The sequence below is a fragment of the Heptranchias perlo genome, chromosome X (genome assembly GCF_035084215.1).
Source record: "Heptranchias perlo isolate sHepPer1 chromosome X, sHepPer1.hap1, whole genome shotgun sequence".
In the NCBI taxonomy this organism is placed as follows: Eukaryota; Metazoa; Chordata; class Chondrichthyes; order Hexanchiformes; family Hexanchidae; genus Heptranchias; species Heptranchias perlo.
Genome location: NC_090370.1, coordinates 1673476 through 1692436, shown reverse-complemented (window position 1 = coordinate 1692436; position 18961 = coordinate 1673476). Strand labels below are relative to the sequence as shown.

General features: G+C 56.2%; 1 protein-coding gene across 1 annotated transcript in view; it reads left to right on the top strand.

The window, feature by feature from the left end:
• The window catches only part of LOC137306883 (rho GTPase-activating protein 15-like), a 71586-nt gene extending 54117 nt beyond the window's left edge, over nt 1–17469 (top strand). Inside the window, exons 12-16 of the mRNA XM_067976272.1 lie at nt 3818–4049; nt 4311–4785; nt 7872–8006; nt 12175–12280; nt 15124–17469. Of these exons, the coding sequence (XP_067832373.1) occupies nt 3818–4049; nt 4311–4785; nt 7872–8006; nt 12175–12280; nt 15124–15313 (1138 nt within the window). The 3' untranslated portion in view covers nt 15314–17469. The remainder of the gene's footprint in view (nt 1–3817; nt 4050–4310; nt 4786–7871; nt 8007–12174; nt 12281–15123) is intronic.
• The last annotated feature ends 1492 nt before the right edge of the window (nt 17470–18961 follow it).

Genomic DNA, 18961 nt, shown 5'->3' with positions numbered 1-18961 from the left:
TTCCAGAGTCATGAGTTCAAATCCCGCCACGGCAGCTGGCGAATTTAAATTCCATTAATTAATTCAATTAATTAAATAAAAATCTGGAATTAAAATACCAGTATCAGTAATGATGGCCATGAAACTACCGGATTGTCCTTTAGGGAAGGAAACCTGCCGTCCTTACCCGGTCTGGCCTATATGTGACTCCAGACCCACAGCAATGTGGTTGATTCTTAATTGCCCTCTGAAATGGCCCAGCAAGCCACTCAGTTGTAAAATCTCGCTATGAAAAGTCATAATAAGAATAAAACCGGACGGACTACCCGGCATCGGACCACTAGGCACCGGACACGACAACGGCAAAACACCAAGCCCAGTCGACCCTGCAAGGTCCTCCTCACTAACATCTGGGGACCTGTGCCAAAATTGGGAGAGCTGTCTCACAGACTAGTCAAGCAACAGCCTGACAGCCATACTCACAGAATCATACCTTTCAGCCAACGTCCCAGACTCTTCCATCACCATCCCTGGGTATGTCCTGTCCCACCGGCAGGACAGACCCACCAGAGGTGGCGGTGCAGTGATATACAGTCAGGAGGGAGTGGCCCTGGGAGTCCTCAACATTGACTCTGGACCCCATGAAATCTCATGGCATCAGGTCAAACATGGGCAAGGAAACCTCCTGCTGATTACCACCTACCGTCCTCCCTCAGCTGATGAATCAGTCCTCCTCCCTGTTGAACACCACTTGGAGGAAGCACTGAGGGTAGCAAGGGCACAAAATGTACTCTGGGTGGGGGACTTCAATGTCCATCACCAAGAGTGGCTCGGTAGCACCACTACTGACCGAGCTGGCAGAGTCCTGAAGGACATAGCTGCTAGACTGGGCCTGCGGCAGGTGGTGAGCGAACCAACACGAGGGAAAAACTTACTTGACCTCGTCCTCACCAATCTACCTGTCGCAAATGCATCTGTCCATGACAGTATTGGTAGGAGTGACCACCGCACAGTCCTCGTGGAGACGAAATCCCGTCTTCGCACTGAGGACACCATCCAACGTGTTGTGTGGCACTACCACCGTGCTAAATGGGATAGATTCAGAACAGATCCAGCAGCTCAAAACTGGGCATCCATGAGGCGCTGTGGGTCAGCAGCAGCAGAATTGTATTCCAGCACAATCTGTAACCTTATGGCCCGGCATATTCCTCACTCTACCATTACCAACAAGCCAGGGGATCAACCCTGGTTCAATGAGGAGTGTAGAAGAGCATGCCAGGAGCAGCACCAGGCGTACCTAAAAATGAGGTGCCAACCTGGTGAAGCTACAACTCAGGACTACATGCATGCTAAACAGCGGAAGCAACATGCTATAGACAGAGCTAAGCGATTCCACAACCAACGGATCAGATCAAAGCTCTGCAGTCCTGCCACATCCAGTCGTGAATGGTGGTGGACAATTAAACAACTAACGGGAGGAGGAGGCTCTGCAAACATCCCCATCCTCAATGATGGCGGAGTCCAGCACATGAGTGCTAAAGACAAGGCTGAAGCGTTTGCAACCATCTTCAGCCAGAAGTGCCAAGTGGATGATCCATCTCAGCCTCCTCCCGATATCCCCACCATCACGGAAGCCAGTCTTCGGCCAATTCGATTCACTCCACGTGATATCAAGAAACAGCTGAGTGCACTGGATACAGCAAAGGCTATGGGCCCCGACAACATCCCAGCTGTAGTGCTGAAGACTTGTGCTCCAGAACTAGCTGCGCCTCTAGCCAAGCTGTTCCAGTACAGCTACAACACTGGCATCTACCCGACAATGTGGAAAATTGCCCAGGTATGTCCTGTCCACAAAAAGCAGGACAAATCCAATCCGGCCAATTACCGCCCCATCAGTCTACTCTCAATCATCAGCAAAGTGATGGAAGGTGTCGTCGACAGTGCTATCAAGCGGCACTTACTCACCAATAACCTGCTCACCGATGCTCAGTTTGGGTTCCGCCAGGACCACTCGGCTCCAGACCTCATTACAGCCTTGGTCCAAACATGGACAAAAGAGGTGAGGTGAGAGTGACTGCCCTTGACATCAAGGCAGCATTTGACCGAGTGTGGCACCGAGGCGCCCTAGTAAAATTGAAGTCAATGGGAATCAGGGGGAAAACTCTCCAGTGGCTGGAGTCATACCTAGCACAAAGGAAGATGGTAGTGGATGTTGGAGGCCAATCATCTCAGCCCCAGGGCATTGCTGCAGGATTTCCTCAGGGCAGTGTCCTAGGCCCAACCATCTTCAGCTGCTTCATCAATGACCTTCCCTCCATCATAAGGTCAGAAATGGGGATGTTCGCTGATGACTGCACAGTGTTCAGTTCCATTTGCAACCCCTCAAATAATGAAGCAGTCCGAGCCCGCATGCAGCAAGACCTGGACAACATCCAGGCTTGGGCTCATAAGTGGCAAGTAACATTCGCGCCAGATAAGTGCCAGGCAATGACCATCTCCAACAAGAGAGAGTCTAACCACCTCCCCTTGACATTCAACGGCATTACCATCACCGAATCCCCCACCATCAACATCCTGGGGGTCACCATTGACCAGAAACTTAACTGGACCAGCCATATAAATACTGTGGCTACGAGAGCAGGTCAGAGGCTGGGTATTCTGCGGCGAGTGACTCACCTCCTGACTCCCCAAAGCCTTTCCACCATCTACAAGGCACAAGTCAGGAGTGTGATGGAATACTCTCCACTTGCTTGGATGAGTGCAGCTCCAACAACACTCAACAAGCTCGACACCATCCAGGACAAAGCAGCCCGCTTGATTGGCACCCCATCCACCACCCTAAACATTCACTCCCTTCACCACCGGCGCACTGTGGCTGCAGTGTGGACCATCCACAGGATGCACTACAGCAACTCGCCAAGGCTTCTTCGACAGCACCTCCCAAACCCACGACCTCTACCACCTAGAAGGACAAGAGCAGCAGGCACATGGGAACAGCACCACCTGCACGTTCCCCTCCGAGTCACACACCATCCCGACTTGGAAATATATCGCCGTTCCTTCATTGTCGCTGGGTCGAAATCCTGGAACTCCCTTCCTAACAGCACTGTGGGAGAACCTTCACCACACGGACTGCAGCGGTTCAAGAAGGCGGCTCACCACCACCTTCTCGAGGGCAATTAGGGATGGGCAATAAATGCCGGCCTCGCCAGCGATGCCCACATCCCATGAACGAATAATAAAAAAAGGTAGGATGTCAAGGCCCTTGGAGAGGGTGCAAAGGAGATTTACCAGGACGGTACCAGGGATGAGGGACCTCAGTTATGTGGAGAGACTGGAGAAGCTGGGATTGTTCTCCTTGGAGCAGAGAAGGTTAAGGGGGAGATTTAATCGAGGTGATCAAAATTGTAAAGGGTTTTGGTAGAGTCGATGGGGAGAAACTGTTTCCAACTGGCAGGAGGGTCGGTAACCAGAGGACACAGATTTAAGATAATTGGTAAAAGAACCAGAGGGGGAGATGAGGAGAATGTTTTTTTACTCAGCGAGTTGTGATGATCTGGAACGCGCTGCCTGAAAGGGCGGTGGAAGCAGATTCAATAATAGCTTTCAAAAGGGGAATTGGATAAATACTTGAAGGGGAAAAAATTGCAGGGCTGCGGGGAAAGAGCGGGGGGGGGAGTGGGACTGATTGGACAGCTCTTTCAGAGAGCCGGCACAGGCACGATGGGCCGAACGGCCGCAAGAATCTCCGACTCTGTGACAAGAGCTGCCCCAGGAGGGCAGCACAAACAGGACCGCGTTCCCGAAACCCCTCATCCGAAATGACCCGTGACCCGAGGGATCGGCCTCCTGCCCCTCCTCCGCCCCGATCCCCCGGCTCAGATCCAGCTGGCCGCGGCGGTCCAGGTACAGACCGACCGGGGCTCCGGCCGGTTGGCGGGCGGCCTTGGGAGGCGACCGGAAGTGACCTCGCAGCCGTTGGGTTTCGGAGCATTGCGTTGCCACCAGAGGATCGTTTCCGCGTCGGTTCCAGAGTGTATCGTTGCCGGTCGGAGAGCGAGGGAGAGCCGGTTTGTCAGTGGACGCTGAATATATATTTGCTCTGCAATCACCGGGTGCGGAAAAGTGAATCGTCAAACCGCTATGCCTGAAATGGCCACCGGGTGGCCCTCCTGTACCGGTTTCAAACCCGATTTTACACTCACTGCAATGAACAGGAGGAGGCCATTCAGCCCCTCGAGCCTGTTACACAGGAACAGGAGGAGGCCGTTCAGCCCCCTCGAGCCTGTTACACAGGAACAGGAGGAGGCCATTCAGCCCCCCCTTGAGCCTGTTACACAGGAACAGGAGGAGGCCATTCAGTCCCTCGAGCCTGTTACACAGGAACAGGAGGAGGCCCATTCAGCCCCTCGAGCCTGTTACACAGGGAACAGGAGGAGGTCATTCAGCCCCCCCTCGAGCCTGTTGCACAGGAACAGGAGGAGGCCCATTCAGCCCCTCGAGCCTGTTACACAGGGAACAGGAGGAGGTCATCCAGCCCCCTCGAGCCTGTTACACAGGAACAGGAGGAGGCCATTCAGCCCCCCCTCGAGCCTGTTACACAGGAACAGGAGGAGGCCATTCAGCCCCCCCTCGAGCCTGTTACACAGGATCAGGAGGAGCTGGGCCAGTGGGCGTCCTCCTGCGCTGTAAGAATCCACGATTTGTATTCTCCTCCTCCTTTTGTGATTCCATCCAACGTTACTTTTACAGAAAGGGCAGTGACAACAGACGGCCGCTACTTGTTTCCCGAGGAACTGTGCCAAGGTAGAGAGAGAAAACAATCACTCGCACTCGCTCGCACGCTTCCCGTAGCCTGGCTGTGCGCAGCCAGCAGCCTCCGTGTCCGCCCGTCCTCCCCGCGTCCCTGCCCGGCGCTGACTGAGCTTCAGCCTGCTGCCTGCTTGTTGTGTGCTTGTGTCCGCACCTGTCCTGTCGTGTCTCCGTATTTCCGTTCCCCCCCGGCCCCCCGCCGCTTTTTACGCTCTGAAGGGGTTCCAGCGGAAACCGGGGACCGCTGTTGGTGAACCCACCGCTCGGCTCGAGAAATCGGGCCGCCCGGGTCCCGGGATGGCCGCAGGGCTGCGCCAGGGCGGGGAGGTGTGGGGGGGAGGCAATTCGTCTCTCGCTGTCCCCTTGGGTGGGGGCGGAGGGCGGGGTGGTGGGAAGGAGAGAGGGAGAGGGGAATAATCAGGGCTCCTGCCTTCGAACGCTATCCAGCAACCCTTACTGGTCTGTGCCCAGTGGTACCGTGTGTAGTATCTGTTGTGTGTATTGTGTGTGTCTGTCTGCCTATCTGTGCGTGCTTGTGTTGTGTGCACGTGTGTGTTTCTGTGTTGTGTGCACGTGTGTGTTTCTGTGTTGTGTGCACGTGTGTTTCTGTGTGTGCGCGCATGCGCGTTTCTGTGTGTGTGTGCGCGCGTTTCTGTGTGTGCGCGCGTTTCTGTGTGTGCGCGCGTTTCTCTGTGTGTGCGCGCGCGTTTCTGTGTCTGTGCGCGCGCGTTTCTCTGTGTGTGCGCGCGCGTTTCTGTGTCTGTGCGCGCGCGTTTCTCTGTGTGTGCGCGCGCGTTTCTGTGTCTGTGCGCGCGGGCGTTTCCGTGTGTCCGCGCGCGCGCGTTTCCGTGTGTGCGCGCGCGCGCGTTTCCGTGTGTGCGCGCGCGGTTCTGTGTGTGTCTGTGTGTGTGTGTGTGTGTGTGTGTGTCAGTCAGGTGGGGACAGGATGGGACACTGTAACTTGTTCCCAGTCACCCTCCGGGGTTTGGGACTCGAAGGAGGGATACCTGGGCGAGGTGGCGGAGGTCTGCGTGATCCCAGCGTGAAGGGGAGGAGGAGAGACGACTGCTGGACCGATGTTTCCAAGAGGCGCGAGGCTAGTCGGTGAAGCATGACGGATGGCGCATGTCTGCGGTCGCACGGAACGAGTCCCGGAAATACCAGCCTCGTAACGCTGCCGGAGAGCGGGCGCTGCCAGCCTCGTAACGCTGCCGGAGAGCGGGCGCTGCCAGGCTCGTAACGCTGCCGGAGAGCGGGCGCTGCCAGCCTCGTAACGCTGCCGGAGAGCGGGCGCTGCCAGCCTCGTAACGCTGCCTGCCGCCTGCACTCCCTTCAAGAGTGCCGCTTTGTTCGATTTGAACCTTGTACGGTCTTCAGTATCTTGCGAGGTAAAGGTGTGGGCAGCCCTCTCTCGCCTCTGAGTCAGGAGGTCGTGGGTTCGAGCCCCACTCCAGAGACTCGAGCCCCGTAATCCATGCTAACACTTCCAATGCAGTACTGAGGGAGCGCCGCACTGTCGGAGGGTCAGTACTGAGGGAGCGCCGCACTGTCGGAGGGTCGGTACTGAGGGAGCGCTGCACTGTCGGAGGGTCAGTACTGAGGGAGTACTGCACTGTCGGAGGGTCAGTACTGAGGGAGCGCCGCACTGTCGGAGGGTCGGTACTGAGGGAGCGCTGCACTGTCGGAGGGTCAGTACTGAGGGAGTACTGCACTGTCGGAGGGTCAGTACTGAGGGAGCGCCGCACTGTCGGAGGGTCAGTACTGAGGGAGCGCCGCACTGTCGGAGGGTCAGTACTGAGGGAGCGCCGCACTGTCGGAGGGTCAGCACAGAGGGAGCGCCGCACTGTCGGAGGGTCAGTACCGAGGGAGCGCCGCACTGTCGGAGGGTCAGTACCGAGGGAGCGCCGCACTGTCGGAGGGTCAGTACTGAGGGAGCGCCGCACTGTCGGAGGGTCAGTACCGAGGGAGCGCCGCACTGTCGGAGGGTCAGTACCGAGGGAGCGCCGCACTGTCGGAGGGTCAGTACCGAGGGAGCGCCGCACTGTCGGAGGGTCAGTACCGAGGGAGCGCCGCACTGTCGGAGGGTCAGTACTGAGGGAGCGCTGCACTGTCGGAGGGTCAGTACTGAGGGAGCGCCGCACTGTCGGAGGGTCAGTACCGAGGGAGCGCCGCACTGTCGGAGGGTCAGTACTGAGGGAGCGCCGCACTGTCGGAGAGTCAGTACTGAGGGAGCGTTGCGCCATCGGAGGGTTAGTACTGAGGGAGCGCCGCACTGTCGGAGGTGCCGTCTTTCTGATGAGAGGTTAAACCGAGGCCCCGTCTGCCCTCTCAGGTGGATGTAAAAGATCCCACGGTCACTATTTTGAAGAAGAGCAGGGGGGCGTTCTCCCCGGTGTCCTGGGGCCGATATTTATCCCTCAACCAACATCACTTTAAAAAAAAACAGATGGTCTGGTCGTTTATCAGATGGCTGTTTGTGGGATCTTGCTGTGCGCAAATTGTCTGCCGCGTTTCCTACATTACAACAGCGACCACACTTCAAAAAGTCCTTCACTGGCTGTAAAGCGCTTTGGGACGTCCTGAGGAGGTGAGAGGGGCTGTATAAATGCAAGCTCTTTCTTTTTCTTGAAATGTTTTGTGTTCCGACCTTTGTTGCCTGAGCGGCCAGCGTGGCGGGGGTTCGGGGGGGCGTGGGGTTCGGGGGGCGTGTCGGGGCGGAGGGGGGTGGGGGCGGAAGGGGTGGGTGGTCTCCGGGGACACAAAACGTAAAACCTCCCAGGAATCGGTCGGGCGGAATGGGGTCTCGCCTTCGCCTCTGACCGCCTCGAGTTGCCGGTCGCTCCAGCCAGCCCTGGCGGTCACTTCCAATCTGACGCTCGTGGTCTGACGGAGAAGATCTGTTCGACCAGCGGCTGTCCCGGGGGCGGGGGGGTCGGGGCGGGTTTGTCCGGTTGCCCAGGGTTTAAGATATCGGAATCGGTCTCAGCCCCTCGCTTGGCGATCCCGCTCCCCGCTCCTGCGTCTTCACCCGTTTGTGAGGTTATTTTTTTTTTTGTGTGTATTTATCCGTCTCCTTGCAGAAGAGAAGCTGAACATGGACGACCCAGAGTGGGAAGATATCCACGTCATCACGGGGGCGTTGAAGATGTTTTTCCGGGAGCTGCCCGAGCCCCTGATCCCGTACGACGCTTTCGAAGACTTTGTGTCCTCCATCAGTAAGTGCAGTCGGGAGTGAGTGCGGATGCACAGGGTGATCCCTCAGCCTGTCCGAATGAGCGGCCAGCTACAGAGTGAGACTCGGTTTCACGTCTCATCCGAAAGGCGGCCCATCCCACAGTGCGGCGCTCCCTCGGTGCCGACCCTCCGACAGTGCGGCGCTCCCTCGGTACCGACCCTCCGACAGTGCGGCGCTCCCTCGGTGCTGACCCTCCGACAGTGCGGCGCTCCCTCGGTACCGACCCTCCGACGGTGCGGCGCTCCCTCGGTACCGACCCTCCGACAGTGCGGCGCTCCCTCGGTACCGACCCTCCGACAGTGCAGCGCTCCCTCGGTACTGACCCTCCGACAGTGCAGCGCTCCCTCGGTACCGACCCTCCGACAGTGCAGCGCTCTCTCAGTACTGACCGTCCGACAGTGCGGCGCTCCCTCAGTACCAACCGTCCGACAGTGCGGCGCTCCCTCAGTACTGACCCTCCGACAGTGCAGCGCTCCCTCAGCACCGACCCTCCCATGGTGCAGCGCTCCCTCAGCACCGCCCCTCCGATGGTGCAGCGCTCCCTCAGCACCGCCCCTCCGACAGTGCGGCGCTCCCTCAGCACCGCCCCTCCGATGGTGCAGCGCTCCCTCAGTACTGACCCTCCGATGGTGCAGCGCTCCCTCAGCACCGCCCCTCCGATGGTGCAGCGCTCCCTCAGCACCGCCCCTCCGATGGTGCAGCGCTCCCTCAGTACTGACCCTCCGATGGTGCAGCGCTCCCTCAGTACTGACCCTCCGATGGTGCAGCGCTCCCTCAGTACTGACCCTCCGATGGTGCAGCGCTCCCTCAGCACCGCCCCTCCGATGGTGCAGCGCTCCCTCAGCACTGCACCGGAAGTGCCGGCCTGGATTATGAGGCTCAAGCCTCTGGAGTGGGGGCTCAGAGGCAAGAGAGAGAGACAGAGAGAGAGAGAGATACCCTCTGAGGCACGGCTGCCACCTTAAATAGCGACTAGGAGCAGGAACCCTGGCTGATGTCCACACTCTGGCCCCTCAATTCCTAACTCAAGGGGACCAAAGCAGATTGTATCCCCACCTGTGGTCAGCTGACTCGGCATCAGCCTGAGGCCTCCTTGACCCGCAGGGCAAGTTTTAGTCATTGTGTAAATTCACAGAGTTGCTGTTTATTCAGCAGGGTCAGGATCACCCGCTGTGTAAGTGCGAGAATAGTCAGCCTTTAAAATGAAAAGAAAGAACTTGCATTTTATACCCAGCACCTTTCACGACCTCAGGACGTCCCAAAGCGCTTTACAGCCGATGAAGTATTTTTTGAAGTGTGGTCGCCCGTCGTAATGTAGGAAACGCGGCAGCCAATTTGCGCACAGCAAGATCCCGCAGACAGCCATGTGATAAATGACCAGATGATCTGTTTCTTCCTTGGCGAGAACTCCCCACGATTGGGTGCAAAGACCACTGCTTGATCCTCGCGAGCAGCTTTTCAATATTTTTTCACCTCCTCCTCCCCCCTGCACTTCCACCCTCGCCTGCCGCTGCAGACTCTGGAGGCAGCGGCCCCCGCGCCTCCACCTCCCAGGGAGACCCTCAGCTGACCACACTTCACCTTCAACCCCCCCCCCACCTCCCCGCCCTCGGACCCGCACGAAACGTGCGAGCGAGCGAGCAAAAGAAAAATTAACAGAGGGAATCGAAAACTGCCCCAAAATCGGACGAGACGGATAAATCTCACTTGCCATTCTCTGAAGAGTTTATCAATGCACCCATTGCTGCCTCCTTAAGAGCAGCAATCCCACTCACCTCACCCACCACTACCCCCTTGGATACTGTCAGTGGATCAATCCCTGCCCCTGTCCACATTTCGTTCACTCGCGAACAAGGCCCTTGCCATCCCCGACCTTTATTGACTGAAACTTGGCTCATGGGTGACGACACCTTGGCCGTAACTGAAGCAACCCCACCTGGTTATGCTTTCTCCAACATGGTCCACCCAAACTCACTGCCCTCTTGTCCTCCCTAAAACTCTCCCACCATATAAACTCTAATGGCCACCCCCTCAACCTTGCTATCTCCTGTTGACTCTCTGCTCTCACGGTCTCAATCACTGACAAGACGATCTCCAACACTTCCTTGCATCCCTCACCTCCGACATCCTCTTACACCTTCCAACCACAATTCTTTCTGTGCCCATTCTTGAGAAAAATGCCCCCAAGACGTTTACAACTGCACGTTCAAACTCCCAACTGCCTAGCCTTTGGTGTTCCATTCACCTCGATACCTCTGCAGCTGTCAATTTGCTCAACCCCGACCCCACCTCCACCTTTAAATATAATGACTGGGATTTAAAAGCTCCCACGCTTCGGACGAGACGCCGAAAAATCACGGCTGGAGAGCGCGCCGAAAAAAGAAACAAAAGCTGACGGAGAGAGGGAAAGCCAGTCATTTGCCGCTGAGGTTTTACCGACCCGCGGGCCGGCCGAAGAGGTTGCCGAGGCGACGAGGAGAGGAATGACACAGCTGCTAATTAACGGCAGTAATTAGTCACCCGGTTAAGGGCCCTTAGGGGGGCAGGCGGGACAGGTCGGGAACAGGAGGAGGCCATGCAGCCCCTCGAGCCTGTTCCGCCGTTCATTTAGGCCTCGGCGGATCTGTCTCTTAATTCCATTGACCCGCCTTGGTTCCGTATGCTTTGACGCTCTTAGGATGTCAGTTGTAGCTCAGTGGGGAGCGTTCTTGCCTCTGGGTCGGAAGGTCGTGGGTTCGAGCCCCCACTCCAGAGGTTTGAGCGCGAAACCTAGGCCGACACTCCCAGTGCAGTACCGAGGGAGCGCTGCACTGTCGGAGGGTCAGTACTGAGGGAGCGCTGCACTGTCGGAGGGTCAGTACTGAGGGAGCGCCGCACTGTCGGAGGGTCGGTACCGAGGGAGTGCCGCACTGTCGGAGGGTCAGTACTGAGGGAGCGCCGCACTGTCGGAGGGTCGGTACCGAGGGAGCGCTGCACTGTCGGAGGGTCAGTACTGAGGGAGCGCCGCACTGTCGGAGGGTCAGTACTGAGGGAGCGCTGCACTGTCGGAGGGTCAGTACTGAGAGAGCGCTGCACTGTCGGAGGGTCAGTACTGAGGGAGCGCTGCACTGTCGGAGGGTCGGTACTGAGGGAGCGCTGCACTGTCGGAGGGTCAGTACTGAGAGAGCGCTGCACTGTCGGAGGGTCAGTACTGAGAGAGCGCTGCACTGTCGGAGGGTCAGTACTGAGAGAGCGCTGCACTGTCGGAAGTGCCGTCTTTCAGATGAGACGTTAAACCGAGGCCCCATCTGTAAAAGATCCCATGGCCGCTATTTCAAAGCGTTTTTGCACAGTCTGAGGTCGTGAAAGGCGCTATATAAATGCAAGTCTTTCTTTCTGGCCAAACAACAATCTATCATTCTCACTCATTAAATTTCCAATTGACCCCCAGCCTCAACAGGTTTTTGGGGGAGAGAGTTCCAGATTCCCACTCCCCTTTGTGTGAAGAAATGCTTCCCGACATCACCCCCTGAACGGCCCGGCTCTGATTTTAAGGTTCTGCCCCCCCACCTTGTTCTGGACTCCCCCCATCAGAGGAAATAGTTTCTCTCTATCGACCCTATCGAGTCCTTTAATCATCTTAAACCCCTCGATGAGATCACTCGAGGGAATACAAGCCCAGTCCGTGCAACCTGTCCTCGTAATTTAACCCCTTTTAGCCCCCCCCCCGGGTATCGTTCTGGTGAATCTGCTCTGCACCCCCTCCGAGGCAGATATATCCTCCCTGAGGTGCGGTGCCCAGAACCGAAGGCTGTAACTCCGGAGGGGGTCCGACCAGAGCTCTGCACGGCTGGAACATAACTCCCACCCCTCTGTATTCCAGCCCCCTCGAGACAAAGGCCAACGTCCGATCACAGACCCCGTAAATGCACGGATTGGGTAAGGCGGCGAGCGGGGACCCGGAAGGTTCCGGGTTCAAGCACCGGCTCGTGCCGAGGGTGCGGTTGGAAAGATCGGCCGAGGCGGGAGGCGGGGGGGGGGGGGCGGTGTTCTCTCCGCGACGCCTCCACAGTCGAATAGCCCGCAGTCCGCAACGTCAGGAGGGCAGGAACAGACGCGCTGGTGTTGTGTGGGTGCAGTTTGTCTAAAAGCTCTTCTTGCTTTGCCAGAAATGCTTGATCATTCCGAGCGTCTGGAGAACATCAGACGGCTGGTGCGAGACCTACCGAGACCCAACCGGGACACCATGTCCGCCATATTCAAACATATGAAAAAGTGAGTGGCAAGCTTTTTATTTTCTCTGTAAGGATCCCCCTCCCTCTCCCTATCGACTCTCTCTGAGCCCCCCCCACCGCCCCCCGGCCAATATCCTTCTCCAACCCGTATTCCCCCTCCCTCTCACCGCCGCGTCCCGCCTCCCACACCACTGTCGCCCTCCCACCACCTTGCCCCCCTCAGGTACAGCACGGGGTTAGATACAGAGTAAAGCTCCCTCCACACTGTCCCCTCAAACACTCCTAGGGCAGGTACAGGGTTAGATACAGAGTAAAGCTCCCTCTACACTGTCCCATCAAACACTCCCAGGGCAGGTACAGGGTTAGATACAGAGTAAAGCTCCCTCTACACTGTCCCATCAAACACTCCCAGGGCAGGTACAGGGTTAGATACGGAGTAAAGCTCCCTCGACACTGTCCCATCAAACACTCCCAGGGCAGGTACAGGGTTAGATACAGAGTAAAGCTCCTTCTACACTGTCCCATCAAACACTCCCAGGGCAGGGACAGGGTTAGATACAGAGTAAAGCTCCCTCTACACTGTCCCATCAAACACTCCCAGGGCAGGTACAGGGTTAGATACAGAGTAAAGCTCCCTCTACACTGTCCCATCAGACACTCCCAGGGCAGGTACAGGGTTAGATACAGAGTAAAGCTCCTTCTACACTGTCCCATCAAACACTCCCAGGGCAGGTACAGGGTTAGAGACAGAGTAAAGCTCCTTCTACACTGTCCCATCAGACACTCCCAGGGCAGGTACAGGGTTAGATACAGAGTAAAGCTCCTTCTACACTGTCCCATCAAACACTCCCAGGGCAGGTACAGGGTTAGATACAGAGTAAAGCTCCCTCTACACTGTCCCATCAAACACTCCCAGGGCAGGTACAGGGTTAGATACAGAGTAAAGCTCCCTCTACACTGTCCCATCAGACACTCCCAGGGCAGGTACAGGGTTAGATACAGAGTAAAGCTCCTTCTACACTGTCCCATCAAACACTCCCAGGGCAGGTACAGGGTTAGAGACAGAGTAAAGCTCCTTCTACACTGTCCCATCAGACACTCCCAGGGCAGGTACAGGGTTAGATACAGAGTAAAGCTCCTTCTACACTGTCCCATCAAACACTCCCAGGGCAGGTACAGGGTTAGATACAGAGTAAAGCTCCCTCGACACTGTCCCATCAAACACTCCCAGGGCAGGTACAGGGTTAGATACAAAGTAAAGCTCCCTCTACACTGTCCCATCAAACACTCCCAGGGGCAGGTACAGGGTTAGATACAGAGTAAAGCTCCCTCTACACTGTCCCATCAAACACTCCCAGGGCAGGTACAGGGTTAGATACAGAGTAAAGCTCCCTCTACACTGTCCCATCAAACACTCCCAGGGCAGGTACAGCACGGGTTAGAACTAACACTCCTGAAAACTTATCTCTTTGACCAATATTTGGTCACCTGTCCTAATATCCCCTTATGCGACTCGGTGACAAATTTTGTCTGACTTGACTTGAGCCCATAATCCAGGCCGACACTCCCAGTGCAGTGCTGAGGGAGCGCTGCGCTGTCGGAGGGTCAGTACTGAGGGAGCGCTGCGCTGTCGGAGGGTCAGTACTGAGGGAGCGCTGCGCTGTCGGAGGGTCAGTACTGAGGGAGCGCTGCGCTGTCGGAGGGTCAGTACTGAGGGAGCGCTGCGCTGTCGGAGGGTCAGTACTGAGGGAGCGCTGCGCTGTCGGAGGGTCAGTACTGAGGGAGCGCTGCGCTGTCGGAGGGTCAGTACTGAGGGAGCGCTGCGCTGTCGGAGGGTCAGTACTGAGGGAGCGCAGCACTGTTGGAGGTGCCGTCTTTTGAATAAGACTTTAAACCGAGGCCCCGTCTGCCCTCTCAGGTTGATGTGAAAGATCCCATGGCCACTATTTCGAAGAAGAGTAGTGGAATTCTCCCCGGTGTCCTGGGGCCGATATTTATCCCCCAACCATTATCTGGTCATTATCATCTTGCTGTGCGCAAATTGGCTGCTGCGTTTACCATGTTACAACGACGTAAGAACATAAGAAATAGGAGCGGGAGTCGGCCATCCGGCCCCTCGAGCCCGCTCCGCCATTCAACAAGATCGTGGCTGATCTTCTACCTCAACGCCATTTTCCTGCACTATCCCCATATCCCTCGATGCCTTTAATATCTAGAAATCTAGCGATCTTTGTTAAGAATGTACTCAATGACTGAGCCTCCACATCCCTCTGGGGCAGAGAATCCCAAAGATTCACCACCCTCTGAGTGAAGAGATTTCTCCTCATCTCAGTCCCAAATGGCCGACCCCTTATCCTGAGACTGTGACCCCTGGTTCTCGACTCCCCAGAGAGGGGAAACATCCTCCCGGCATCCACTCTGTCGAGCCCTTCAATGAGCTCACCTCTCGTTCTTCCAAACTCTGGAGAATACAGGCCCACTCTGCTCAATCTCTCCTCATAGGACAATCCCGCCATCCCAGGAATCAGTCTGGTGAACCTTCGCTGCAACTCCCTCCGCGGCAAGTGTGTCCTTTCTTAGGTAAGGAGACCAAAATTGGACGTAATACTCCAGGTGCGGTCTCACCAAGGCCCTGTGTAATTGCAGTTTACTCCTGCACTCAAATCCTCTTGTAACAAAGGCCAACGTACCATTTCCCTTCCTAATTGCTTGCTGCACCTGCATGTCAGCAGCAACGACGACAGTCCAAAGAGTCCTCGATTAGCTATGAAGTGCCCTGGAACGTCCTGAGGTGGTGAAAAGCGCTGTAGAAATGCAAGTTGCTTTCTCTCTCTCTCTCTCGCTGACCTGGATCGTTTCTCCTTTCTCTTCTGGTAATCCAAGCGTGGTGAACCACTGCGAGGCGAACCGCATGACGGCACAGAGCATGGCCATCGTCTTCGGGCCGACCCTGCTGAGGCCGGAGAAGGACTTCCTGAACATGGCGGTGCACATGGTGTACCAGAACCAGATCGTGGAGCTGATGCTGCTGGAGTTCGACGCCGTCTTCGCCTCCGTCAAGGAGCCCCTCTGACCGCAGACTGACTGGTCCTCCCCGCCCGGCAGAACCCTTACAACCACCCTGAGACGGGCCCTTTCAGATCGCGAGGGACACTGATTGAGCAGACAGTCGTCCGAACCAGGACGGTGCCAGGTTACGCACTGCTGTTTCCCCAACACCCCCACGTGGTTCACAGTCAACACCGTGTTTCCCCCCCTCCCCGTGTCGTACACAGTGTACGCTGCGGTTTCCCCCCTCCCCGTGTCGTACACAGTATACGCTGCGGTTTCCCCCCTCCCCGTGTCGTACACAGTATACGCTGCTGTTTTCCCCCCTCCCCGTGTTGTACACAGTATACGCTGCTGTTTTCCCCCCTCCCAGTGTCGTACACGGTATACGCTGCGGTTTCCCCCCTCCCCGTGTCGTACACAGTATACGCTGCGGTTTCCCCCCTCCCCGTGTCGTACACAGTATACGCTGCGTTTCCCCCCTCCCCGTGTCGTACACAGTATACGCTGCGGTTTCCCCCCTCCCCGTGTCGTACACGGTATACGCTGCGGTTTCCCCCCTCCCCGTGTCGTACACAGTATACGCTGCGGTTTCCCCCCTCCCCGTGTCGTACACAGTATACGCTGCGGTTCCCCCTCCCCGTGTCGTACACAGTCTACGCTGCGGTTTCCCCCCTCCCCGTGTCGTACACAGTATACGCTGCGTTTCCCCCCTCCCCGTGCCGTACACAGTATACGCTACGTTTCCCCCCCTCCCCGTGTCGTACACAGTATACGCTGCGGTTTCCCCCCTCCCCGTGTCGTACACAGTATACGCTGCGGTTTCCCCCCTCCCCGTGTCGTACACAGTCTACGCTGCGGTTTCCCCCCTCCCCGTGTCGTACACAGTATACGTTGCGGTTTCCCCCCTCCCCGTGTCGTACACAGTATACGCTGCGGTTTCCCCCCTCCCCGTGTCATACACAGTCTACGTTGCGGTTTCCCCCCTCCCCGTGCCGTACACAGTCTACGTTGCGGTTTCCCCCCTCCCCGTGTCGTACACAGTATACACTGCGGTTTCCCCCCTCCCCGTGTCATACACAGTCTACGTTGCGGTTTCCCCCCTCCCCGTGCCGTACACAGTCTACGTTGCGGTTTCCCCCCTCCCCGTGCCGTACACAGTATACGCTGCGGTTTCCCCCCTCCCCGTGCCGTACACAGTATACGCTGCGGTTTCCCCCCTCCCCGTGCCGTACACAGTGTACGCTGCGGTTTCCCCCCTCCCCATGTCGTACACAGTATACGCTGCGGTTTCCCCCCTCCCCGTGTCGTACACAGTATACGCTGCGGTTTCCCCCCTCCCCGTGTCATACACAGTATACGCTGCGGTTTCCCCCCTCCCCGTGTCATACACAGTATACGCTGCGGTTTCCCCCCTCCCCGTGTCATACACAGTCTACGCTGCGGTTTCCCCCCTCCCCGTGTCGTACACAGTATACGCTGTGTTTCCGCTCTTCCTCCTGACCACCGGTTGTTACTTGCACCGAGCTTCATCACCTCTCCCAAAAACGTCTGCCAACGCCCCCTCGCTCCCCCCACCTTCAAGTGCAACGGACTAAGTTACGTCTCCAGACTATCGGCCGGCATTCCTCACTCTCCTCCTGTGCTCCCTCCACATTGTCCCATCAAACACTCCCAGGGCAGGTACAGCACGGGTTAGATACAGAGTAAAGCTCCCTCTGCACTGCCCCATCAAACACTCCCAGGGCAGGTACAGGGTTAGATACAGAGTAAAGCTCCCTCTACACTGCCCCATCAAACACTCCCAGGGCACGTACAGGGTTAGATACAGAGTAAAGCTCCCTCTACACTGTCCCATCAAACACTCCCAGGGCAGGTACAGCACGGGTTAGATACAGAGTAAAGCTCCCTCGACACTGCCCCATCAAACACTCCCAGGGCACGTACAGGGTTAGATACAGAGTAAAGCTCCTTCTACACTGTCCCATCAAACACTCCCAGGGCAGGTACAGGGTTAGATACAGAGTAAAGCTCCTTCTACACTGTCCCATCAAACACTCCCAGGGCAGGTACAGGGTTAGATACAGAGTAAAGCTCCTTCTACACTGTCCCATCAAACACTCCCAGGGCAGGTACAGGGTTAGATACAGAGTAAAGCTCCCTCTACACTGTCCCATCAAACACTCCCAGGGCAAGCACAGGGTTAGATACAGAGTAAAGCTCCCTCTACACTGTCCCGTCAAACACTCCCAGGGCAGGTACAGGGTCAGATACAGAGTAAAGCTCCCTCTACACTGTCCCATCAAACACTCCCAGGGCAGGTACAGGGTTAGATACAGAGTAAAGCTCCCTCTACACTGTCCCATCAAACACTCCCAGGGCAGGTACAGGGTTAGATACAGAGTAAAGCTCCCTCTACACTGTCCCATCAAACACTCCCAGGGCAGGTACAGGGTTAGATACAGAGTAAAGCTCCCTCTACACTGTCCCATCAAACACTCCCAGGGCAGGTACAGGGTTAGATACAGAGTAAAGCTCCCTCTACACTGCCCCATCAAACACTCCCAGGGCACGTACAGGGTTAGATACAGAGTAAAGCTCCGTCTACACTGTCCCATCAAACACTCCCAGGGCAGGCACAGGGTTAGATACAGAGTAAAGCTCCCTCTACATATTATATATGAAGAATGGACGCTATTTATTTATATTTTTGACTTGCCACAGTGAAGCAAGAAACCTGGTGAAGTTCCTGCATTAGATAACGAAAACAGACAGACAATCGGCAGGGAATTCCCTGATTCCGATCTTGCTCGTAGCACCTCAGGCAGAGGGGGAAAAGCTGGCAAGATACAGTACAGAGAGCCAGCGTTATGTAGTTTCCCAGTCAGGCGCGGGGCTGTGCGCCACAGAAATTCAGGCAGGGATTCGGAGAGCAAGCGATGGGGCTCACACCCTGAAAGGTAACCGTGATTGACCGTGAGATCGTTAGCGTTCGCATCAGACTGCTCGAATATCGTGTACCGTAAATAAAGGGGAGGGGAGCGGGGGGGGGGGGGGGGGTCCCCCAAATAACAGGTGGTCTCGTTCCCCCCTGGCATCGCGCAGAGGTGGGTGCAAACGTTTCTCCGGAACCCAGCCGGAACGAGTTGACAAATTCCCTCGGCGCCTGATTCCTCCCGACGAATTCGGGGTACCTCATCTCCCAGTTGTCCGCTCGAGCGCCACTTAGCGCCGCGTCTCCTGCGGTCTGCCTCCTCCTGATTGTTGCCCGCCGTTCGTCCGCTTTTGCCCTCAATTTATAATTGCAGGTGAGAGCGTTTCTCATTTTAAAAAAAAAGTATATATATATATATATATATATCCGTGCGTTTTGTGAAACTGTGGTTCATTCACTGCTCCGTCTCTGCATTTTGTACTTGGTTGTAAATATATGAATGTGTGAAAATGGGGTAAAAAATGTGTTGAAGTTTTTTTTTACATAGAATATATATTTTACACCTGTCAACCAAAAGCATTTGCACAATAAACAAAAAAGAAATTGCTTTTCTGGACATGAAGTTGTATATTCTTTTACTAAGTTTCTAAATCTTTCTCTCGCTCTCCCTTTCCTCTCTCGCTCGTTCTCTCTCTCTCTCTCTCTCTCGCTTTCCCTTTCTCGCTCTTTCTCTTTCTC